The 14,150-nt window shown below is 41.8% G+C and overlaps 1 protein-coding gene across 1 annotated transcript; it reads left to right on the forward strand.

Annotated features, from left to right (window-relative positions):
* The first annotated feature begins 287 nt into the window (after positions 1 to 287).
* rc3h1b (ring finger and CCCH-type domains 1b) lies at positions 288 to 14,017 on the forward strand. The gene is made up of 20 exons (XM_047588641.1): positions 288 to 438; positions 1,674 to 2,090; positions 3,490 to 3,610; positions 4,283 to 4,522; positions 4,643 to 4,818; positions 5,075 to 5,275; positions 5,433 to 5,565; positions 5,972 to 6,090; positions 6,352 to 6,464; positions 6,596 to 6,835; positions 6,967 to 7,172; positions 7,307 to 7,713; positions 7,814 to 7,975; positions 8,153 to 8,305; positions 8,665 to 8,887; positions 9,069 to 9,159; positions 9,298 to 9,394; positions 9,641 to 9,853; positions 9,980 to 10,083; positions 10,188 to 14,017. The coding sequence occupies exons 2-20, from the start codon at positions 1,860 to 1,862 to the stop codon at positions 10,342 to 10,344; spliced, it is 3,387 nt and encodes a 1,128-aa protein (XP_047444597.1). The 5' UTR covers positions 288 to 438; positions 1,674 to 1,859; the 3' UTR covers positions 10,345 to 14,017.
* The last annotated feature ends 133 nt before the right edge of the window (positions 14,018 to 14,150 follow it).

Raw genomic sequence — 14,150 nt, forward strand, 5'->3', positions numbered from 1 at the left:
CGGTTCATCTACCCATCCATTTCTCTCCGTTTCTCTCTGTATTATCATGCATGCGCGCACACACAAACACGGTGCGTGCATTCACAGATTTCTGTGCTCGTGCACGACCAGCCTAAATGGGACAAGGCTGTTCTTGCCTGTTGTCACAGTACCCAGATGTATTAGAGGAGAGTCTGGAGTCTGTGAGACGCTGTTCGGTTTTGTGCTGTGGCTGTGCGTGCGCCCGAATGACAATAGAGGGCGCCGTTGGCGTATACATGCGCGCGCACACGCGCACTCGTCTTTGCCGAGCTAGCTGTAACCGGCTAGCGGGTCTGCCGTCGAGTTGACACCCTCCCCAAACCTCGGCAGCAGCTAAGCTGCACAGTCGACATGGCAAGAAAATATCGCAACAATTTCCTAAAGAAAGATGGAAAACTTCCAAGTCTTTTGGAATAAGTGAGTACCAATTGCAACAACTGCCTATTTGCCATGTGGGGAACTAATAGTAAAAGGTGCGTGTATAGTTTCAGTCACGTTAATGACGCATAGCGATGGTTAGTTGGTAGCTAACTAACAGGCTAAGTGCTAGCGCCGTTTGTTCATTAGCTTGTAGCCTCCCGTGCCTATTCTTACGAGGAGAGCATCTTAGTTAGCTTCTCAAAATATGACCAACCCGCTACTCCGATTTAATTCTGATTATTACTCGGCTATCCTGCCGAGTTTAGTGGGTCTCGTTTGTGTAAATACATTTAAACGCTGTTGGGTTGCTTGGTAGTTTCGGGTGCTAGCGTTACATAATCTGACTGCAAGTGAAATGGTTGGTCTGTGTTCGTCTGCTAGCTACCATTTCCTTGACCAATAATCGTTGTGATAACTTATGTTATTTGCAGTGTTATAATCTCACAACTGCGAATAATTTCAGAATCCTAACTATAAAGGCCGACCAACGACGGGGTTTGGTTGAATAGGTTTCTTTTTTGATCGCACGACGTTTGCTCGCTAGCCACCCATAGCTTATGTTGCTAAAAGTAAGCTAACATACAATTAGCCAGCTAGCGTATAAGTAAGATCTGTAAGTATTGGATGTACAGCGACACATGGAGACGATTACAGTCAGGAAAGTGAATTTGCTGACCCGTTTAAAAATACAGTTTGTGACGTAAAATTACCCAACAACAACTCGATGAGTAAACGCTAGCTTCACAACAAGTTAGATAGCGCATAGCGACTTGGCTATTAGCCCCTTTCTGTACCCTTTGTCCATAGTCATAGTCGTAACCAGCTCTCCTAAGTAGGCCACACAGCAGTTGTTTTGATCCGTCTCTGTCGTTTGTTTCATTTGTGTCTAACAAATGTGTGCTGTGTCACTTCGGATTTTGTTTAAAATTGTTCTGTTGCGAGTGAACAGCGAGTAGAGAAAGACGCATTTTAATGTAGTATGAGAGACCCACTAGAAATCTACTTTGTCATCATACTCCCTTCAAAACATTTCTCAACCTCAGATGCACTGGAACAGGCAACACAGCCATATTATCCATTTGGATCTTCTTTTGAAATTAGACAACTTTAGTATTTAGTTTAGACATTTAGACTTTAAACATTTTAAAGGTACACTCTGACTTGTTTGCAGAATTGTTCAAATTAGTAAATGTTTGCATAATTTTAATTTACTTTTTCTTTCTCTTTTACAGTATTTATCACGCAATGTGATCCAAAATCCACAATGTGTGAGGACGTTTAAGAACGATTGAGTTCGGAAGAAATCAATTCTTGATTCCAGTGGAATCTTTCATATATATATATAAATATAATTATTATATTTTTTCTCTGTGTTAAAGCTTAAATTCGTTTATACACACCCATCCCACTATATAACCATGCCAGTCCAAGCACCACAATGGACAGAGTTCCTGCTGTGCCCAATCTGCACGCAGACATTTGAGGAGACTGTTCGTCGGCCCATCAGCTTGGGCTGTGGGCATACCGTCTGTAAGATGTGCCTGAACAAGTTGCACCGTAAGGCCTGTCCTTTCGACCAGACAGCCATCAGCACAGACATCGAGCAGCTTCCTGTCAACACAGCCCTTCTGCAGCTGGTTGGAGGCCAGGTAAGACATGTGTCTGTGTATGTGTGTCTTGAATTGTCAGTGAAGCTTACAGCAATTACAGTTCCCATTATATGTACAAAGTGTTTGTTGATGGTAATTTATTGTTAAGCATACGGCGATGTGTTTCACAAGTGCAATATTTTATAAGTACCATCTTTATCTTGACAGAAGAGTCTTTTTTGTTATCGCTGATTATGAAGTTTATTAGAGTGTTCTTCATGTGCTATTGTTTCTTGGGGATTCCTTTATGAGTCACGTTTCAGTCAGTGAGCAGTGACTTTAATTCTGTTGATTTACTGAGCACCAGTGTTTGACCAACAAGGTGAGGCACGACTAATTGTGTATTGGCTCTGTTGACCAAGTTTCCAAGTTTAGACTGCAATTATGGGTAACGTTAACGTACCTACTACAATCCTGCAGAGTGTGTGATATAATCGAGGGTGTAATGTCTTGCCTTTTAGTCGAAGCCCTGTGTGTCTCTGCTATACAAATTCAATATATTTATGCTTACACAAAGTTTTTAAATTTATGTTCGTATGCCTATACATACTATTTCTGTTTGGTATTCCTGCTGTGCTCTGAGCCATTGCACCGAAATTTAATTTTGATGGAAATCTAAATGACACTTAAAGTCTAAAGCAGATTAATGGGGAGCAATGTCTGACAATTGAATAACCAGAATTTACAAAGCCAGGGCTGTTTCCAATGTACAAACAAAACAGACAGCCTGTAGTCTGTGATGAGAAATTTGCGGAATTTCACAAAACTGTATTAGATCAGAATGTCCCATGCCAGCATAGATCAGGATGCCTTGGCCATCAGGTGCTTGGTTAAGTTTGAAGTTTACTTATTTCATTCAGAATGGCCTTGCGCACTTTGGTCTCCAAGTTGTCCCTGATCATCTGATTCAAATACGAAATATCTACAAACCTGAGTTTTCCTGTATTTATTTATTTTTTGCTGCACTCATACTTCCTCTGTTCACCCTACATGCTGGAGTTTCTCCTGTTCGTGCAGCATCTAAAATGCCATATAAAAACAAGTACCATCATGTTTTGATGTCCATGTTGTTTGTTAAATCAGTCTTCTGCCAAGTCTATTGTCAGAACACTCTTGCCAAACATGATGGATATAGTTCAACAAATAAATCAAATAATCAAATAAATACAGAGACTCTTAACTCTATAATACATCGCATTAATTCTCTTAATTGTTAATATAAAGTATCCTGCCATTGATATAATGTAGTCGGAGTCCAAGGAAAGCTAAATAGCTCAATCAAAACTAAATGGTCGCATCTTCATTCTAAACCCAGTGTGTCTTTGTGGAGATAGAACTGCTGAGAGGTTTCAGCTCTTTTTAGTGGTCTCAAATTTCCATCCTCTGTGTTCTGCTGCAGGTTCCTAAGGCTCAGCCAGTTGCCTTGATAACCAGTCCAGAGGACTCGCAACATTATGAGGAGGCCAGGCAGTGTGTGGAGGAGCTGGCCCTGTACCTCAAACCCCTCAGCAACACCCGAGGTACATCCACAAATTCATGCCAGTTCTATTTGATCTGTTGACTTTAAAAGTCATCCCTCGATATCAACAAGTAATGTGGAAAAAAGTATCAAGCATGACGAGTTATTTAAATGTTGGTCCCCTATGGAAATCGCTAACATGGTGTCGCTCATAAAGGTGGAGCCATCTTCCTCTGATAATGTTGTGAATGTGACATAACTTGCTTGTTACTTAAACTGTTCTTGTAAACTAGTTTAACATGTCCCTCACTCCATCATAAATAACACACTGCAGGTGTTGCAAGCAACACACTACAAGTATTGTTCAGTATGATACTATAAGTATTATACTATAATGGTACTCAAGCCACTTGCAGCATCATAATGTCAGGGATGAATACAAGATATTAGATACCAAAGAGCCTTTAAAGAATAATGGTGTTTATGCAAAAGTTAACACAATATCTCATTTACTGAAAATGTTTTGTTTTTGCATGTTTACAAGTTAAATTTACTTTAATTTCAAACTCTCAGCCCCAACTTGTTTTAGAATGCCAACATTTTGACTTAATGAGCAACATTTATAAATATGTGGGATTTATTTTGTAGCCAGTCCAAATAAACCGTTTCCCTACATTGATATAAACATGTTACAGTGGTATGTAGTAATTTTCCCCCTCTGACTTCCTACCAGGTGTGGGTCTGAGCAGCACGGCCCAGAGCATGCTGAGTCGACCTATGCAGAGGAAACTGGTAACGCTGGTCCACTGCCAGCTGGTGGAGGAAGAGGGACGTGTCAGAGCCATGAGAGCTGCCCGCTCTCTGGGTGAGCGGACTGTCACTGAACTCATCTTGCAGCACCAGAATCCACAGCAGCTCTCATCCAATCTGTGGGCTGCAGTTCGTGCACGAGGATGTCAGTTTCTTGGTCCAGGTAGTTTTCCATTTCCTGCCAAGTAAAATCTCAATGGGTGCAATTCTTTTTTTTTTTGTTGTTGTTGTTTGTGTCTCTTTTAACAACCATTACTCACAGTTTGTGTTTTTCCTCCCCCAGCAATGCAGGAAGAAGCTCTGAAGTTGGTCCTTCTGGCTCTAGAGGATGGGTCTGCACTGTCCAGAAAAGTGTTGGTTCTCTTTGTAGTCCAGAGGCTCGAGCCACGCTTCCCACAGGCCTCTAAAACTAGCATAGGCCATGTGGTACAACTCCTCTACAGGGCCTCCTGCTTCAAGGTATGTCTGTGGCTTAAAGCCAGAAGAAATGTTATAAATGGTTCTGACATTTGTAATAAATATTATTAGTCATGTTGTGCCACTCTACAGTGGGGCCTAGTGACTCATCATTAGTGCAAACATCAGAACGTCATAAAGAAATGTATCTTTATTGTGGGTTCAGTGATGAATGTAAAAACTTAATAAATATATATATAAATATTTAAAAGTCTGAATGCAGGAAAAATATTAACTAACTCCTTTTGCTGTGGTCTAGGTTACCAAACGTGATGAAGATTCATCCCTGATGCAGCTGAAAGAAGAGTTCCGTACGTACGAGGCTCTGCGACGTGAGCATGACTCCCAGATTGTTCAGATTGCCATGGAGGGTGGATTGCGTATTGCACCTGACCAGTGGTCTTCTCTGTTGTATGGAGATCAGTCTCATAAGTCACACATGCAATCGATCATAGATAAGGTGAGTAACAGAAATAATACAATGTACACGCAACCACTTCTGTCCTGCTGCATGTTCCATGTAGCTCTTTATATTAAAGTATGTTTTGACATTCAGTGCTCATGTGCCATGAAACTACCAAAGAATTTACACCTAGTTGTTTGTGTTTGTTCTACAGCTGCAGACACCAGCATCTTTTGCTCAGAGTGTCCAAGAGCTGACGATTGCGCTGCAAAGGACTGGTGACCCAGCCAACCTTAACAGGCTGCGTCCGCACCTGGAACTATTGGCCAACATTGATCCCAGTCCCGGTAAGTGACAAGTCAACCTTGGTTTGGAAGTGATGTAACAAGTCAATTATATGCTGTCACATGTAGATATCCCTTCTTTGCTTTTATCTCAGTTTGTCTTGCTCAATAATTTGACATGGAGCAATGCTGGGATAGAGACTGATTATTACCTTCCAGATTGACCCTTGAAAAATATATCTGTGTTTTTGCCCTCCTATTATATGCTTTCTGAATCACACAGAGAACCCTTAAATTGGACATAAGGCAAAAATATTTATACTCAAGGGAGTCTCTTGTGGACTTTGTTGATGCTGTCAGTTATGTGACGCGACCCCATATATGCCTTACACCTGAGGCAAAATCATGTGTATTCAATTTAAATGGTGATTAAAATAATATTTTCTCATATGTCAATGTGTTTCCCTAGATGCGCCACCTCCTACATGGGAGCAGCTTGAGAAGGGGTTGGTAGCAGTAAAAACAGTGGTACATGGCCTGGTGGACTTCATCCAGAATCATAGCAAGAAAGGAGCTGATCCTCAACAGGTGAGTGTTTTCTGTTTGACTACAGAAAGACCTGGGAACGTGAAAGGTTGCTGATGCCTCCAGTAATGGTCCAGAGACATTTAAAAATATGTTGTGATGGACCATGGTGGCCTGTCAAAGGACTTAAACCATTAATGTTAACTTTTCCCTCTAATATTTGACATACCAATGTATAAGCGTTCATCACACAGTGTCAGCCGTTTATTTAATTACATTGCCTTTTTATCATACACAAAAGTTAAGTTTTCTGTCTCTCTTTAGCCTCCTCAGCACAGCAAGTACAAGACATACATGTGCCGTGACATGAAGCAGAAGGGCGGCTGTCCTCGTGGAGCCAGCTGCACCTTTGCTCACTCTCAGGAAGAGCTGGAGAAGTGAGTATAACAAAGAAAAAAAACCCCTCTGTTCCTATTTTAACGTTAAATATTGCAGTTCCTTCTCACCTTCATTCAGTCACATCACATTGTGTTAGAGGGCAGTTTGTAAAGTGTAATATTTTTGTCAGGTATCGTAAGATGAATAAACGCCTGGCAGCTCGTCCACCTGGCTCTGTAGGGCTCTTGCCAGATGAGGGCCTTTCTCTTGATGTAGCAGTGACCCGGAAGCCTTCACCCCTAACCAATGGGAGTGGTGCACCTTCTTTGCCCCAACTCATTGCCCGGGGCACAGACTCATATGAACTGTTGCGCAAACCCATGAAGCTGGATGGAGCGACTTCCAGTGCCCCAGGATCACCACCTGATGTGTGAGTATAGCGTGTCGGAGAAAATGAATGCAGTTGTCATCTAGTGACTGGATGATCGTTCTGGCTTTCTTCTTTGATTCAGTGAAGTCACCTAAGATACAGTTTGTTTAATGCTGCTAATGTTTCCTTAGCATGGACTCTGTGCCCAAACCTGGTATGCCGTTGCCACCTCATGCCATGACCCACCCAAGGATGCCGGGAGATCACCTCTCTGGTGTGAAGCACATGCCTGTGGTACCCAGAGGTTCACCAGTGTACTCTCACCCTCAAATCCCTGATATGTGCTATGACACCCGCCCACCACCTGCCTCGCAGTATGAGTCACAGTATCCTCCAGGTAAGGACCAAGAAAATAAATAAATGAATGCTTATGCCTGTGTATGTAAGACTGATTTAGGGGCAGGGGTGGAATTTTACTTTATTCTTTATTGAAAAATGTGATTGTAATAATACTTTTGGTTCATTTCTCAGGGTACCCATACCAACAACCACCACAGTATGTTCCTCGGGATTACATGCGTAACCCTCCTCCCCCCAATGAGTCAGGACCCCCTTACCCGGATCCATACCCCAGCTATGGCCATCCAGAGCGTCAATACCAGGCCCCTCACTCTGGCGCACCCTTCTCCTATCCTCATCCTCCTCATTATGACAGGGGTCGCCACGGGGCCTACACTGGCCCACCACCTCCTCAACAATACACGTCTCAGAGGGAGAGCCTGGTCAGAATGAGTCCAGCTCCTGGGGATGTTCCCCCACCCACAGCGGGACCGGCTAACTCAATGTACCACCAGGATCCCAGCGGCCGGGACAGATACCCACCAGATGCTTACTATCCACCAGGTGCCCAGCCTCAACCCATGAGGACTTATGTCAGGGTGAGTCTGTATGGAGACTTTTAATTTATTCCCTTTGATTAAAAAAAAATAATAAAAAACTCAAGACAGTTCAATAATTCTTTGTATGCGTTTGTCTTAGGGTCCAGCATATGGTAGTTCCCAGCCAAGCCTGGACTACCTGCACAGACGTCGGCAGGAGCTGCTGTCCCAGCTGGAGGAGAGGAAGGTCATCTCCCCTCCACCCTTCGCTGCATCGCCCACTCTTTCGCATAACTTCAGCAGCAGCGACTACCCTCCCGAGGTCAGAACTAAGTGAATTTCATATGACACATTCCGCACGCACATTAAATGAACATTTAACACAAATCATTTCAGTATTCAAAGCTTGTTGTGTTGGTGCAGAAGGAAAAATGTGTTGATTGAAGGCATGTGCAGTGCTGCTTCTAAGTGTTCATGACTGCATGTTCTGTGTCTCCAGTACGGTGAGGAGAGCTCCAAGATGCAGAAATGCAGAGAGCCTGACTATACAGGGCAATACTCTCCCTGGTCCTGTGATACTATTGGCTCATACATTGGCACAAAGGACGCCAAACCCAAAGACGTTATGGTTCCTGGTGCAATGGAGATGATGGTAAGAAATGTGTTTGGTATTTCCTGTGTTAACACTAGGGGTGGGAAAACCGATAAGTTATTGGATGAATGATTCACTGTTGATGTGTAAACTAGATGGGGTGTAACAGCGTACAGTAATGGACTGAGTAATTCATGTAATCATATTCAAGACAATCTATCATGCTATTTTGCCATGTCATGTTTTACAATGTTGAATCAACCAGCACTGTGAAGTGTCCTTTTTGTTCATACTTGCATTGTTGTATTTGCAAATAAAGTTTGTTAAAAGTGTGAAAAAATATTTGCTCGATGACTCTTTGTTAGATGCTTTCATATAATTAACTCTTGCCTGTTGGTTATTTCCAATCCTTTTGTCAGAATGTGGAGGCTAAAGGTCTGAGGGAACCATCATTGGAGGCTCCTCGTAGAGGTGCAGAAGTAAAGGATGACGACCCTATAATACCGTTTGGTCCCCAGCCCACTGTATCTCGCTTTGGTGCCATCTCCCGCACCTCAAAGACGGGCTACCAGACCACTGGCCCTGTGCAGGCTATGGCCGCCACACCCCAGAACGCAAGTTCTAAACACATGGCCTTGCCAGGTATTAAAAAAAAAAAATAAGTGCACAGCAACTTATTGATAATTCCTTAATGTTTCAGTTAATTGGTACTTGAAATACTTTTCCCTCTTTTTTGAAGTGATTTTCAATTTACGTAATTGTGTTGTTTAAATATAACACTTAGTCATGATCGTATTTCTATTTTCCACCTTGCTCACATCAGAATACACATATGGAAACCATGGAGGATGGGGTGGAGCTTCATATCCCTCCCACCAGACTGCCGCCTCCTCTCAGGGACACTTCAGTGAGCGGTAAGACCTGTGTTTGTTTGTCTTTGCCATGTTTTTTAATACTCATACAGTGCTAATGCTAAGCATGCTTTTAGGAAAGGTTAGATTTGTGACCTGGAAATGTGTGAAAGCAGCTCTAAATGTGTTCTCTCCTCACAGTCTACCTATGGCAGCTCCAGACAGAGAGCAGTTAAAGATTGAGCTGCAGCAGGTCAACCAGCAGATCACTCAACAGACTCAGATGCATACCATGGAGGTGTGTATCTTAATTTAAAAAACCTAAACCTACTTATCTACACCTGGTCTCAAAAGTACAGCAATTGATTTTAGTCTTTGTCACATTTCCCTGAATATCCACAAAAAAAAAAAAATATATATATATAGTAATCTTAAAGAATACTACCAATATGAATCTAATCTCAAAAACATACTTCCCATATTATGTGTAGCTGTTTTGATTTACTGGTGACTCATCTCTTGACTTCCTGTCCCAACATTACAGGCTGCCAGTAACCCTTTACTCCTGCAGAGGGAAGCCAGTACGATGGCTGGTCAGTCCGTGCAGTCCAGCCAGGGCCAGGCGGCCGTGAACCCGCAACAGCCAAAATGGCCAGCAGGGGGAGGAGGTGCAACAGCTGTCTCCAGTGAGCAGCTAACTCTAGAGCTCGACCAAGTGGAGAGAGAGATTGGCAAGAGGACCCGAGAGATGGCTTTGGTACATGTTGAGCATCAATTCCTCAGTCTAATAAGAGCTGCAGTAGTTTAACCATGTGTGTTTAAAAAAAAACCTTAGGATGAATAGGTCCAACAACTAAACATGTTTTGTCAATTTTCCAACCAGGAAAACCAAGTAGCCCATGATGTTCAGCAGTACAAGATGAAACCTGCAGAGAATGGACAGCCGGAGCACAAGGCTCAGCTGGAAGAGATCTCTCTGGCTCTTGGGTGATTATGTACTGCCTACTTTCTGCTTTATTAGCCTCACCTTTTCCCGTGATTTCTTCTTCTCATTTGGTCTTTTTTTTTTTTTTTTTCTGTGTCCAATTCAGCGAGGTGTCAAACGGCTCCAGCAGTCTGCAAGAAAGTGCAGTGGGCGGGTCCATGCTGTCACTGACGAATAAGACGTCTGCATTGAGCCTGTGTTCTGATCCAGGTGCCGCCGGTTCAGAGATGCAGAAGAATGGCGTTGTCCATTCCTGCTCTTAGAAAGTACACACATGTGCGCACACACACACACACAAACACACACGCACACACACAAACAAACACACATAAGATGCTCAGTTGAAAAGCATGCACAGGCACACATACACCCATTCTATTTAGAAGATGAGCAGTATCTGCCGTGATGAATTTTCTTTCTTTTTGTTCTGTGAATGAGCTTTTTTAATGACTTTCCTTGCCTGGAAACCAGGGAATATGATAACATTTCTTGTGTGTGTTGTTATTTTTATTTTGTACTGGGATTAGATTAACAAGGCTCACAATAGATATATCAGGAAGAGAAAATGGTGGTGATGTTGACAATGTTAGAACTTTATTTACAAAAGGATATACTTACTCCGTTCTCAACGAACACAAAAGGATAGGCAAGTATTCGATCCTCCACGTGTAAGATTCTGGGTTTCATTTTCTAAGCATACATGTCTATTAACGGTTAGACACAGAGGAGCAGGTTAACCAGCACTAGCACACACACCCTGAAGAACTTCTTGCAGTCCTGTAGATGATTGTAGGACACGGCGAGACGCATGTCGCTTGGTTCTCACCCCCAAAATCGTAAAAAGAGGTTGCCCAGATCTAGATGTCTGAGGAGGGAAAAGCTGTACAACAATCCACATGTGTTCAACCAAAATGGACACACGAGGTGTTCTAGAAATGAAGTGTTGCACCCGCGTGCACATCCTCGCCTGCCACGAGAAGTATAAGTTTATTATTACATTTTCTGAACACATCATATGTCTGTTTCATACTTGAAAGCAGTATATTATATATTTAATTGGAGCATTCTGTTTTAAAGATTGCAACAAGTCTTTTTGATAACAAGCTTTCCATGTTTTCTATAAGGGAATCTACTGCGTGCTTCTCTTGGTTGTGGTGTGACCCTGTGTGGTTCGGTTGCGATGCCTTTTCGCCTGTGCTACATCCTTCTGCTTCAGGAGTCAGGTGACTTGAGCACGAGCTAAGTTCGTAAACACGAGGTCAAAGAAGGATTTCCCTCCTCAGAGCTTCTCATCTGGCCACACAAAAGGCCTCCCCATTGGGATTATCTTGTCATTTGTTCTCCTAACTTCTATGAAGTTGCCTTCCCTTGTGTCTTTTTTTGTTTAATTTGTTTTAATTTCTTTCATGCTTTACATTGTTACGATTTTGGGCGGTGAGGTTTGCCTTGTGGAGGCTCCGCGGAGCTTGGTGGAAGACGTGCCCTCCTCTCTGTCACGAAATGCTTTGAAAACCAGACTTGACGTTTGTAGTAGAAAGGTTGCTGGGGTAGCGTTTTTGGCTGCACAGTACACTTGTTTACAGCTGAAAGCAGCAGTGTTAGTTACTGAGGAATAAAACAAAAAACTTTCAGAAACGGCTGTCCTTAAATTATTTTTGAGTTAATTTTACGATGCGGATTGTATTTAAGGCTTCGTCGACAAAACGCCATTACGCTCAGTTTGCGTTCTTTTGTTCATAACTCGCTGTCATCATCACCATCATTAATACTGTTATTGCTCTTTCTCCATCATATAAATTGTTTACTGCTGATGCTCGACTTGGAGCTTTTTGCCTTCTGTAAACAGTTAGCATGATTGGCTACAGGTTTACAGCTCTGCTGAGAGCAAGTGAGTCCTTGTGTTTGAACGGTTGAAGGATGGAGGAGCTCTGGGTCAAGTTGCTTAACGATGAGCCTTCATTACGGTCCGACGAGGGAAACCGAGAAACTGACAGTTTAACAGATCTGTAACAACTGATAGGTTAAGGCACAAATGTTTTCTTTTTGTGTCTCGCATCCTCATTTGGATTGTTTGATGGACATCTTCCAATTTGTCCGCGCCATGATAAGTGAATGTTTTGGGTTTTCCTTTTTCTTTCTTTCTTTTTTTTTTTTTTTCCTTTCTCCATACCACACTTAAAGCCTCTGGCTGCTCCTTGCTACATTTATTGTTTAGGTACACCGCTCACTTATACATATGAGTATGTATACATACATTAATATACTAAAGCACTATTAACGTGCCACCTCTTATTCTACTCGCTCAGCATTTATATTAAATGATCTCTACTTAGAATCAGCAAAATGTTTTTTTTTGTTTTTTTTTTATTGTTTTCTGTCCACTGGTTGCCAACACAGACTTTATCCTTTCCCAGACGAAGGACTTCTGTGTGCATTGATGTGTGTTCACTTAATCTTTTGTGTTCAAACAAAGATGTTCTTTATAGACTATGCTTCCGAAGAAGACAAAATCTGTATCTTTGGAAAATTTATGGAGATGTTTTGTGTGTGCTAGATTGTATTGTAGAAAATGTACCCTGAGGTTTTTTTTTTCATCTTGTTTTTTTTTTTTTTTTTTTACACCCTCCCCTTGAAGTGTGCCGTACCGGGTGATAGTGTTGAGGTTATTAGAAACATGTTGGGGGCTCTTGCCCAGTGTCTCCCCCGTGAGAATTAGCAGAAGTCTCTGATGAAAGAGTTGGCCTTAAATCCTCTTAAGAAGCTCCTTAACATTTTCCGTTCTAGGAGCATGAGGTGATCTCACAAATTGTAAGTAACTCTGAAGTGATCTAATGTGGAGGACCCTAGCAGACCCCCCCCCCCCCCCCCCCCCCGCCGCCATTATAAAAAAAAACAAAAAAAAAATCAGATGAAACAGCAACAACAAAATAAGCAACTTAAACCAGATTTGAAGTAAGATTTATATTTGTATTGTTGCTAATGGGGATGTTTTTGATCTCTCTGGGTTTGAAGTTTTCCTTTCCCCCCTTTCTTTCCATTATTGGTGAATTTACCGACTCGCAAATCTTTAACACATCGCTTGACCTGTTGCAGTCAGCAGCTTTATTCAAGTAAAATGCCCACATTTGTTGCTTTGCAAGAAGCTGGCGTACTCGCTGAGAAACTCGTTAAAAAGAAGGAATGGGGTTTAGCCATGAACTGGTAACGTCCTGTTTTATAGAGTTTGTCGTTTCTCACATTTCTAAATGCAAGTTAACCAAAACTACCACGGAGCTGATTTCTTCCTAATAGGTCACTGCTGGTCTGAATGAGCCTAAAACACCTTTAGCTTAGCAGAACTGACATACAACAATGTATGGAGTGGTTTATGATAATAGTAAATAGCAAAGATTTTCATTTCAATTTCCTGTGTGTTTTGTTTGAGTGGAACTGCTACCTACGCCCCTGATTTAAGTAACCAGTTAACCCCTCTACTCCCGCCCTTGACCACTGAACTCTGTTACTGCTGTTTGAGGCTCACATTTTATTCCTGGACTTTCTGGGGAAATTCGCAAATGGCTTTTTTATATGATTACTCCCTTGTAAAATATCTCTTAAATTAAGGTACAGGTTTGATTTCAGCAAGAAAAAAAGTTTTATATGTATATTATACTCCATTAAGGAATGTCTAGAATTATCTTCCTCCAATGTGGATGTAGCCATTATTACGCCATTTTATGACTTTGTAAGAGAATTCACTGTGTGAAAATTGGTTCGCATTTTTGTATAATACAATCTGCTTTTTTTTTTTTGTTTGATACAAGAGGGAGGTCAAACTGGAAGTTTGAAGAGAGGAAAAAAAAAGAACCTGTGAAATTGAGAAAACAAAATGTAACTTATGTACAACAGTGATTCTAAGCTGAGGGGGGAAGATTAAATGATATTGCTAACTCTGAATGTCTTTGTCATTTTTTATTTATTTTTTAACAGGGTTCAAGAGCAACTTTGTTGAGCATTTATTTCCAGACGTCCAACAATGAAGTTCTCGTGTGGGTTTGATTACAGGCTTTATTTAAACTGTACATTTTTA

The sequence above is a fragment of the Mugil cephalus genome, chromosome 7, assembly GCF_022458985.1.
Source record: "Mugil cephalus isolate CIBA_MC_2020 chromosome 7, CIBA_Mcephalus_1.1, whole genome shotgun sequence".
Taxonomy (NCBI): Eukaryota; Metazoa; Chordata; class Actinopteri; order Mugiliformes; family Mugilidae; genus Mugil; species Mugil cephalus.